The sequence below is a fragment of the Rhyacophila brunnea genome, unplaced genomic scaffold (assembly GCF_057557595.1).
Source record: "Rhyacophila brunnea isolate RB1 unplaced genomic scaffold, BYU_Rbru_1.0 scaffold_6, whole genome shotgun sequence".
Taxonomy (NCBI): Eukaryota; Metazoa; Arthropoda; class Insecta; order Trichoptera; family Rhyacophilidae; genus Rhyacophila; species Rhyacophila brunnea.
Window position 1 is genome coordinate 19,211,726 of NW_028233276.1, and position 12,508 is coordinate 19,224,233.

The window sequence follows — 12,508 nt, forward strand, 5'->3', positions numbered from 1 at the left end:
TAGTTCGTATCTGGAGTTACAATATCTGGAACGGTTACAGTTACGACTCGCTAATGAGTACCCGGCCTTATACTATACGTCTTACCTACGATAGGATTTAGGTACTACGGTCAACGTCAAGGAACACAAAATCAAACTGTTCTGTGGTCTACGTAAAAGTAGCAAAATATAAAAGTACCTACCCACCAAATACCCAGCAATATTCTAAAATAGCGGCTACTATTTCAATTTTATTCAACTTATTTATTAAAAAATAAACAATTTTTAGTAAACCAAGATAAGAGGGCCTTCAAATTATATTCCAAAATAATAGCATAAAATGTTGCGATATTATTTTCTCAAGGAAACTTTGCTGTTTATAAAATTCTTGCAAAATATTTTTATTTAGCTCACGTCTATCTTTGTCTGGCAACTCCGTTGTGCGCGCGCGTGCGAAGAAACACAACAACACTACGCGTCTCTTTCGCACGCCTCAGCTGTTTGGGAATTTCAACATGGCCACCCTCGGTAGGCTGTCATTTGGAATTTCTCACAAAACAACCAAATTTCTAGGCACAAGCCGTACAATAACAACATTTAAAAATGTAAGATCCTACAATTACGTGTCGACTACATTGAAGTGCATTGTTGGCGGTGGATTAGTGCTTTATGCCGGTTCAAAATGGAAGGAATACAACACGGTCTACGCATTGAAGTCAAAGGTGAGTAAGATCCGAATGAAAATGAGTTATTTTTATTTATCTCGCTTATTCAGAATGATTTGGCGTTTCCTCTTGTTTTGTTTATCACGTGCTCACTCAGTACACGTGGTTTTAGATAAAATTTCTGACATTGACATTGATTCTTTCAATGAAATTGCTATACTATTTACAATGCCCACCGGTTATTCTTTTCCGATACGATTTTTGTCAAACACGGGCGACCTGGCCAGCCAGTTTCAATATAATATTATGTATTGCTTGAATGTAGAGATGACGCACACTAGCGCATTTAAAAGAAGATTTTCACACCAACTTACATAAGTGAGTCTTGAAAATACAAAATTCAACATTGATGTTTGATTTGCTAACCTATATTGATATGTCAATAAACAGAAACAACGCTCTTATCAGAACTTATCAAACTGTCAATAAAAGAATTGTATTGTTATCGATGTCCATGAGCTCAAAAACGGTTTTACCGAAGAATTTGGACAATTCCTTCATCGCCATGGTTTTTTCTGTATTTAATTAAATAATCAATTCTTAACACATTAAAATGCGCTCTGAATCCACTGACACGATTTCTTCACCACTTTCTCCCAAGTTTCGTAAACAAGAATAGATAATGTTATTATGTAGTTAGGAAGGAGGACGAATAAAATACGAAACATATTAGTTTAGTAATACATAATATTATAATAGTTATATGATTCGACAGCTTAAATTTAAATGGTAGAGCACTCGCCCGAAAAGTGAAATAATGTGAGTTCGGGTCCCACCTAATCCTACGTTTTTATGTACGGAATATACTACTTTGGTAATATAGTATGGATCGATAGCTTAAAGGATATGGCACTCATCCGGAAAACGAAAAATTGTGAGTTCGGTTCCCATTCAGTTAATTTTTTTTTCCAATAGGTTCCTATCCAAAATTATATATTGTCTACGTACCTACTTAGGTAGATACTTAAAATATGCATTAAGATGAGTATGTATTATGGGGACTATCTCTGACCATTATTATTTGTTATGACCAAAACATTAGGGCGAGAGGTTTAAAAGAATACTATTTTATGTAATAAAAATACTTTATGCAGTCATCAAATGTTTAAAATAAATATAAAGGATAATAAGGCTTCAAAATTATATAAATAGATTATCTACAACGTTTAAGGTATGTCCAGGATCATGCTTTGAAAATAGAACAAAAGCTCCATTTTGACCTACGCTGAGCATGTCCTCCCTTAAGACTTAAAAGTAGATACTTCAACGTATTTAATAAGTCCTTTCACATAGTAAGTATTGGAGAAAGGAATAAAATAATCTCGACTATTTTTTTTAAATTTGTTGTATTGATTATTTCGTATTGGTTCCCACTTATCTAGTAAATGTATTATAAATAGTATTTATTAAATACCTACTATGTACTGTATTTACATTTATTCTGTAAGCTATTGCAGTAATTAGGGATTGCAATACCGGGTATCCCACTATTTTTCGATACCGAAATAGCGGTCTAAAAGATAAGACAATACCGATATAGGTATTCGGTATTGAAAGTGAAATCAAAATGTATTAATTAACATAAAAGGCTTAACAGGACTGTATTTTTTGTCGGATTACGCGATGTCTGGTTTACCTCCGTGGCCCTGCATCGTCCTTGGTTACCACCAATGACACATAAAATATTAATATTTTAAAGATTTATGTATAATATTATATTGGTAGATACCTAGATACTTCTGTTTTTTACAATGATTTTACAAATACCGAAATACCGGTATTGGTATTTTTATTCGGTATTGCAATCCCTAGCACTAATACATTCAATGTGATATACATACATCGATCAAACTGAAAATGCATTGACATGGCGGATAGCTGCCGCCGCCCTACTTTCTCCGTATGATAACAAAGGTGCAAAAATGTTGCGAGGTCACACCGGATACCTAAACAATAAAACGATGTCTTCCAAACAGACGCTCATCGTTAATAACTTTATTGTACCTATTCCAAAATCGTCTACTAGCACTAATTATTATAGGACCAACTAAGTACGTAGGTACTAGGTACCAGTGGCGAAGACTCGATACTAGGCGATTATTTAAAGCCTACCTTCTTAAGAAAAATAATTTTATATTGACATATTAAATAATATAATCACATAATAATAAATTCAATATACCCTACGACATCTATCGTATAATTGTCATAATAATTTTACGGTCTTTTCCACTATTTCAATAAGCACCATTTATGGCATGTCTCGAAGGTTTAAAAAATAAGCGACATCTCGTTTCGCTTCACATATTGTATGGATTACGTTCGCGTGAATCGAAAACTTTTTTTATTTGAAGTTTGTTTCTCATAATTTCAAGACGTCTGCGGCGGCCCATATAAATTGGTAAGCTATTTAAGGAGCGCTTACATTTTACGTAAGTGCACATTTATTCAAAATAATTTCTAGAGATTCAATCACATATAAATATTGATTGTTGTTAAAAATAATAAATAATTTATCTCGTGACTTTTATTTGTCAGTTTGTTTATTCATAGACTAAGACAATTTATTCAGCCAATTATGTAAGTTGAAATCTGATATTGTATCTGTGTTTTAAATATAGAAGTATTTTAAAATGTCTAGTTTACGGATTAAATTGTTATGGAACAGATTCACAACAACGGATATTTTCAATATATTTTGAGCGTATCTTGCGTTTATATTTAAGAAAATACGTAATTCAAATGAATTGCTTAATTTTATACCATCAGTGAGCTTTTGAAATTTCATCGGTTTTTGTGTACCTACCTATTCATCAGTAGTTATGTCGGATTATCTTCTTATTTTCCGTAAATACATCTAACAAGTGTGCTTTCTCCACAGCCCACCTGTTTCCAAAAGTCACCCTTCGCCACTGATTTACAGTTACCTACTAAGTATGCGTTTTCATGTTGGAAAGAAAAATCTCGAATCATTTTTCACGCATAAATTTTATTGATAATGGTGTAAAAACTACCTGTTACTAATTTAATCCTCAGCCCCTTAATTACTGTAAATTTAATTTCTGATTAAGGAAATTAAATATATCGGAAGTTTGAAAAATACTTTGAGCGATCCACGAAACACAGTGTATATTTTATTATTATCAAGTGATACGAATCGTTGACCTCTTTATCCAAGGCAATACCACGACGACCCTTTATTGTATATCGAACTTTGAGGAATGTGAACATTATACATTTTGTTCCCTGTATTGCATATCGATTTATTAATAATTGCAATGTATTGATGAAATGATAATCTTATTTTTGTGATAGATGATTATATACTAACGTGGAATACACTGGGTCATTAGATGTCTGCGATCGATAATTAATGCTGAAATAACGACGAAAGTGCTCGAATGTACGAAATTATACATGTGTAGAGTATACGTTTTATAACTTTGCACTTTTCACTGCAGCTACACTGATACGCATATTTGCCTGATTACCTCGCATAAAATTAGATCAAATGATATTCACCTGTATAAATATATATGTAAATAAATAAATAGATAATATATGTATAAAATCGTTTATTTCCATAGTGTTGATAATGGCGTGACAACCAAGTTATTAATTGGCATATATTATTATAGTAAACCATGTTAAGATCGTAGTGTTGTCAACATACTGTTTAGCAGTAAAGACTATAAGAAGACTAGAGACTAGCATCAAAAAATATGTTATAATTATTAACATAGTTTTTACGAAGATCAAAGAAGAATTTCATGTTTTACAACTAATAAAATAAGTACCTAATAAAATTAATGCAGTTTAGTCATCATTTTGTAAATAGCATAATATATCTTATTTATAAGATATAGGTAAGGTATAAAACATCGATAAGTATGTTAATTTTCAAGAAAATCTGGTATAATATTCTAGTTTTATTAAAATAAGTTTTAAGCTGTTTGCGGTGTCGAAAAATGCTAGACGCCATACACCAGATGCGATTTTTTCAAGCTAGATGTATATTTAAAAATCATAGATCTAGCAAAAAACGCAAAGTTGGCAACTCTGGTCTCCACAGAGTTAACGGATTGTTGGATTGATGGATGTTGGCCATTTGCTCAACTTATTAGGTACAAGTATTTTTAGTACCCACAACATAGGGCGACACGTTGCCGCTGGGCCATCGAGGGTTCTTAATGATATAAACTACCTAACACTTTGCAAATAGGTATCTGTTTTAATGAGTATGCTTTTTTTGTTGTCAAATAAAATTAAAAAACCCATTAATGATAAATATCGTGAATTTCGTGTTTAATTAAATAAGGGCGATATATGGCATCACAAGGCTTTTATGAACTAATAATTTAATTTTCACCGTTTATTTGACTCGGCTTACGATACATTCCACGCAGTTTAGTTGATAGAAGTGCTTACTGGATAATTGTTTCAGCCGTGTGCGAGATACTGCGGTGTCAATATCGTTCTTTATTGAATATTTGTATGTTGCTGTTGCATTTATTATCTGTGTTCGAATTGCCTAAGCATACTTACAGGACGGTGCGTTTGTGCCGCTTTCTTCGATATTATTTTATTAAAATTGTCATCAAACTGGGATAGAAAAAACTGCGAGCAACTGAATGTAATTAATTGTCTGACATTACGTAAGGAACTTCATTACGTGTCTGTCGTACTGAATTAATTTACCTTGTGAGTAACCTACCTATTTATATAAAATGCACTTGTGCAAAAATACCCGTATTTTTTTATGAAACATCAACTTTACTCATTTCATCGAATGCTTGACAGTGTCACTTTACTTTGACTTGGGCAATTGGTAAAAGTTGAAAATTTATGACGGCCGGCGCCATGTAACCTGATCGCTGGTCATCCATTCTGCGCTGTCAATAAAGGACGATCCGAAACAACTTGCTGGGTTGCTGAAGAACTTTCTCGATTCTGCCGCGACACGCACGCCATCCACAATATTAAAATGTTTTTACATGCAGTAGGTATAATGTACTCAGTTTTGTACTCAGTACAAGTATCTAAAAATAATAATTACAAATAAAATTTGAGTATACCTAAGTAAGTCCGTTTGATCAGTTATAACTTATAACTCATTGTTGACAATAATTAATATTGCCCACTACATAGTAGTTTTTCAGTTTTAAAGGAACAGACAGACATTTAATAATATATCAATAAAAATAACATAGTTCAGGGTTTGCGAACCTTCTTACGTACGCTTACCAAAATTTCCTAAATATTATTTTTTGACTGCCTGACGTGCCCAGCAGTTTTTCATAGGGAATTCTATTAAAAGTGTTTTAAAAATATAATTGAGTTCTCAAGAGTCAAGTATTAGATACTTAGTTTTGTTCTTTATGCCAAAATCGACGCTAGAATTGCTCCGATCAGATGAGACATTGAGATGAGACATACTGTAAAATTATTGTAAATCGATCAAAATCAGAGGTTAGCGGCGCGGCTTCCCCCGCCGCCTGTATAGGTCAGTGCGATAATATTATGTCTTGACACATAAACCCGAAGGACCGATCTATGCAATCAAAATTAAACGCAATGCTTATTTTTGAAGAGTATCTGTCTGCTATGTTTTTATATAATGCGATCTATCATTTATGCTTCAATTTAGTCGTTTCCGTTTGCGCATCGATTGGTAAATATTATTAGAAACCGAAGAAAATACGCATGACTTGTCGTCGTTATTTTTTAATATTATAAATAATATATTTATATTTATTTGTAAAACTTTTTTCTTCAAAAATATGTTTAAAAATATATCTATTTTTTTTTCTCTTCAACATAAAACATTCGCGTGCCATAGTTTCGCCATCACTGCATAGTTAATACCTATCAACTTCCGCATAGGTCTTATTATCTTATCTAATAGTATTTTCATTATTTGTTTATCGATTACCAATAACTGAAGAAAGGAAAACTATAAAGTCGAAGTATTTATTAAAATTCTATGACGATTTTTCCGGGAAATGCAAGCGATCGCGTGAATATGATCTACGCGGGAAAATCACGTAGACCAGCTGACTTGTGTCAGTTCAACGTGACAGCCATTGCTTTTTATTGCTCATGTTGGTAATTTTCGCTAGCTCATGATTATGATGCAATGTTCTCTTGCCAATTCGCAATTTAAACTACAGTCAAACGCTGCATTGTTGTAGGTAGTACGTGATCAATTCCGCGTTCGATTTTAACTCTTACCTCCTGTTAAATTTGACCCACCCAGACATTTCGGTTTTGTTTCCAAAAATAGTTATTATGACAGCTACTATAGTGAAAATGCATAGGTAACCTATATTTCATCATGCATTTGTACAAGGAAATTTCAATAAGATCAATTATTTTCTTTTTCTTTTCTTTCTTTTTCAACATTTAATAATATATTATTATCGTCACGGATATGAATATATTATAGTCATGTTGTGAAAGACAGATTGTGTGCATTTTCAGCATATGCATACATATAGATTATTAATTGACTTTGGAACACAATACTATTCTTCCTTCTTTAAATAACTAACATTAACTTCGCATGAGGCGATTAGGAGATAAATGACTGTAGGTACCTAATCAAATAATAGATTAATACGACAGAAATGTGAAAGCCAGTCGTCATGGATCAAGATGTTGAAGCCAGTTTAGATTTACGACATAATGACGGTCGTGCGTGAAGTGCGACATTTTGGTTTTATACCCATGTCGTGTGGAATTTGTTGCTTGCGAAATGACAAAATGACAAATTCGAGCTGTGTGCTGAGGTACCCACATAAAATTACGTGTGTTTTGTGAATACCAACAAAATCACATCGACATATTCGACGTGTTGCAGTCGAGATGAGTTTAAATGTGCGACTCTGCTAAAGATACTGCGCAGCATGCTACGCTCAAATGAACCTCGCACTCTTTCTTGTTTTTGGTTATGCACCAGGTTTCCAAGCCATAAATGACAACTGATAATATTAGTATTTTGTACAAGATGCATTTAAAGTGTCATGATTGCTATCATCTATATATTATTATCAAGTTATCCAATGCATTCATTGTTTTATCTTCTGTTCACAAGTCTTTTGGGAGCTGGGTATCATTAAATAATAGACATAGTACCTACTGCAAAACCAACAGTCAGTCAAAACCAATGATGTTGGTGATGAAACATCATTGGTCAAAACACTCTCACACAATTACCTGTAATTAAGTATACTTACCTACTGATTGTTTCTGTCGTTAGGTAATCTTTTAAATTACCCACGTCAACGACCTTTCGCCATGTAGGTATGTATATCCCGCCCGATGAACAATGCGGAATTTTTAATTAAATTTGCCAAAAGACTTGGCCGGAGAAGGAAGGAAAGTTGGCTGACGAGTCGGGCCTGGACCGTATCGGGAAACCAGACCCAATTAAAATGGTTATTACAGAACCTGGGTCACATGTTTTGGGGACACGTAGCACTTGTCTCAAGACGTTATTCGTTGTTGAATTACTTATTGAACTTTGCTTGCACGACGTAATAAAGCCGTACTGTAGTTTATTTTGTTATATTGCGACCATAACCTATACCTACTACACTTGATAGTGTTCATGGAAGAGTAGGAACGAGTAGTGTCGGTTTTAGAATTGGAAAGGAAACTTATTTATGTGTAAATTCGTCAACTTTTTTTATCGTGCAGTAGATGCAAATATTAACCGAATCCATTAAAATAGGTACCTTGACGTGTATTCTTTGTATTTTGTAGCATTAATATTGTTTCTGTAACAAGGGGGTAGACCTAGGTACCCACTATAGTTCGTAAAATTTCAAAGATACCTTTAATATTAAAACCATAGACTAGTCTTAGTAGGTGGTGTAGCAAATTCAAAATTCCGTAATCAACAAATGTGTTACAAGAGTACCTAATGAAGAATGTTTAAAACGATATAATTAAAAAATATATATATAATTACTTGGTAAAACAACATTTTAAAATAGTATAAAAATTAAGTAGATTCTTCTGGCATTGCGACCACGACAAAATCGTTGGAACTGTGTTAGTGTCATTTTAAAGTAGCGATACCAACACCTAAATGAGTCGCCTGCATTGCCACGAGATTCTGACACCATTCTAGGTTGAATTAGTATAATTACAAGATAGTTGATCATTTTTCGTGAGTGACCCCTTTAGTCTTGCTAATGTTCATATCGACCCAATTGTTCACCAATTTGTAGAATTATAATTCAGATTAGGTAGGCACTTAATAACCTAATTATATGGTCCAACTCAGTGTTTCTCAACCCTTTTACACTTGCGGACCACTAAAAATATGAAAAACGTTTTGCGGACCGCTTGAAACGACTATATTGCAAAACAAGACGTGCAAGTGAAACGTCTGATCGCGGTTGATTTTGTTACGTAAAACCATTAATCTATTTAACACAATTCACACTTGCAGGTGCATGGGTTTTGAAAATTTTATTGAAATTTTAAGCAAAGGCGTTTGACGTCAAAAATTCGCAGACTACCAGAAACATTCTGCGGACCACCGGTTGAGAAACTCTGACATCGCATTCGTCTTCTTCCTCGTCCATACTCTATATTTCTGACTCCGCTGTTCTTTGATATCACCGCCGCCGAACTATACTGGGGCATCTCAAAAACTACTAGGAAATCTTTTTGATATCCCTCTGAACCAATGAAACAAAATATTGCTAGCTGTTATTAATAGATAAGAATATTGTTCTTACATTTATATAAAAAATGATCACTGGTCTAAAAAAAGCAATGAGCGATTTCGATAATGAAATAATTTCTTCCTTCATAGGCAGGTAGGTCTAGCTAAGTACTAAGTCGACTGTTGCCATGCGGCCGTGCCACGTGCTACGGCTGAGTACCTGCCGTTTGCCTACGTGAGGAAACTCGCGCTCCAACAGGTGTTTAGTTACTGCATTGTGCCCAATAAAGTGATACTGCACCGACACAAAATCCGCTTGCGTTGCACTTGCTAATAATATAAGCGCAGTCATCAGATTACACGCATACGTAGTCCGATGACGTATCACTGCTCACGTAGTAAAGACGCTGACTGATTAGAATTGCGAGAAATCTAAATAATGCACTCGGCGCGATTGTCAACAGCTGATGTCAAGGTCGCGCGGGAAATTGCACTTTTTGATTTAGCGATTCACATCACTGACAGTAATAAAAGATCAAATATTTTTTTCTCTTATACAACCTAATACATAGGTATTTAAATATCAATAGGTCGTTTTAAAATTTGGCCAAATATCCACTTTTGACAATGCAAAAAATTCGATATTTTCACGCCTGAGCTTTGTTATGGAACGGCGGGATCATTTTAATATAAACACCTTTCATGTTTAAACTGATTTTATTAGAAGCTAATTAATATAATATATATATACTTACGTATAGCAGATTATATTTTAGACAGTAAATAAAATTGTTACAGTCTGGTTTGATACAGCAAATGTAGTCGATGCTTCTTTCTCTAAGGTTGAATTTAAACTCAGTTGTAAGCTATTTTGATTAAGAATATGTATTATAAAACAAACATTGATATTATTACATATGGCATTCTCCGACGACAATATCCGTTAGATGGTAGTTTGAAACTATAAGCGATAAATCAAATCTTTATCAAACGCTTTTCCAGACATTCACTGTACTGCTTACTAACACTTGATAATAATAATATATAAATAAGCTCAAATTGCGGAGCTATAACAGCATTAGGGGATATGAGCAAGCACAAGTGCACGCCACTTTCCTTAGTTCATCGCTAACTCTCGCGCCTCCCATCATGCCAGCGTGTAGATCGCTTTTGTAGCACCGCTGCAGGGTGAGGGAGGTTCGGCCACGAGTACCCCTTGAGATTGTACCACGGTGGTACGGAGTGTACACTCTCTGACGGCAGTCAGAACACATGTCCCAGCCACGTGACACATCTCTTCGTGATTACTGCACTCACCTGCTCACAAACTCGAGTGTTTGTAACGTGGTCGTACCAATTACAAAGTACCCCTAAGATTCGGCGGAGACATCGATTCTCAAATCTCAAAAGCCGACACCTTTTTTGTGTTTATTAGCAACAAAAAATACGTCGTGCACTGATTACCTCCATAATGTACTTATGCATGTATGGCTTTCAGCAAGATAGCGTCTGTGATAATGAATTTGGCAAGTTTTGAAAAGCACTCAAGATTTCCAGTAAAAATATGGAATTGATCACTTTTGAACATTGCCTCCCTCGGAATGTGGAAGTATTTCTTTAATCAATGTTTCTTCTACAAACGTGATATTATATCCTACCTACCTAGTGATGTACTTTCCCGTAAAGTGATAATAAGTTATTATTAATAACTATCCTATTATTCTTATTCAAATTCCAACCTATCGCTGGACTCTTGTTACATATTCCGCTGTATTCACTTTGTTGTGCTGGAAAGAGGGGGTGAAAGACGACGCAAAAGTCGACTCACCGTCGAAGACTTAAGAGGGTGTCACAGATGATCGCACCGGCTGGAAGGAAGGAGGAGGAAGGCGATAGAGGAGGCGAAGGCTCTAACTGAGTTGTACCGCCATCGAAAAAAGATGAAGAAAGGACACATTGCAGGTTTTTCTGCCAAAAGAACTTTCATTTTTTTACATTCTGACATGGCAGGCGGCCGTGCACAAATCGCGGCTGCATATTATACAATACATAACGGGTGGAGATGGGGAAACTCAAATCATAGTCCCAATACTCCCAATAGAATAAGCCACAGTTAAAAAGTGAAAAATCTCCCCGTGCAGTAAATTCGGAAATTATTAGTTAGGTACCCCGTTCACGCTGTTTGCAAATTGTGTAAATTTGACCCACATTTCTGCATCAGGTCTCGGATGCCTAGGTACGTGAAATAGGTCGCGTCGGCTACTAGCAATAAGCAATTCCAGTTTGAATCGGACAGAACAGTTAAATCCCTCTATTTGCAATAATATTATTGCCACTATAAAAAAATACATCTACGTGCGGAACTGTTGGCTCTTGCTCTTGCGGCGAATTTGATGTTGACTAACCATTGTAGCGAATCGAAAATATTTGCACTTTTCTTAAATGATTATATAAGCAATAAAAGCAGCACATCTTTTGAATGTGCGGCCCGCAACACCTTTTCCCCTGACTTTTTGTAGACTAATACATTATGATGTCAGCTAAGAGCCCGATGCATGAAATGTCGGGAATCGTTATTAAGTATTTAGCGGTGGAACGGCTGTTTATGGCGAAAAAATATCAACACACGTCATTACCAATTCAGTCACACTAATAAAGTTCTGGAATCGCCAGCAAGTGTTGAAACACAAAATCATCATATGAATTCCTTGAGATCATAGGTTTTCCCAGGACATTCGAAAATAATAATATTTTCAGACAATCTTAATTCAATTCGCTGCTGTCTGTATTCTTCTGACATTTACACCATACTGATCTTTCTTTATCGCAGACTATACGCACGGAGTCGAAGTTGAACAGAACTTCAGTTATGTCTGTCTGTCTGCCTTAAATGAAGGCAGCTGTGTATAGTTCGATTCCAGAATTTGAAAAACTGTATATTATTATGTTCACCCATTCCACTAATTATAGGGCGCCGTGAATAAACCTTATACACTAAAAACATTTCTTCTAGTATTGTCTAAATCTCAACTCTTTCTACTCGCAGTGTCTGCCAAACCGCGTGACAGGTGAGTTTCCAGGTGTGTCGCAAAATAAGATGTCTCAATCTGTCTGTACCTATTGTGTA

The 12,508-nt window shown here is 34.9% G+C and overlaps 1 protein-coding gene across 2 annotated transcripts in view; it reads left to right on the forward strand.

Moving 5' to 3' along the window:
- Positions 1–482: 482 nt before the first annotated feature.
- Positions 483–12,508, forward strand: part of MICU3 (Mitochondrial calcium uptake 3) — a 156,903-nt gene continuing 144,877 nt past the window's right edge. For both annotated transcript variants that reach the window (XM_085956335.1, XM_085956336.1), the window contains exon 1: positions 483–701. In XM_085956335.1, the coding sequence (XP_085812461.1) occupies positions 495–701 (207 nt within the window). In that variant the 5' untranslated portion in view covers positions 483–494. The remainder of the gene's footprint in view (positions 702–12,508) is intronic.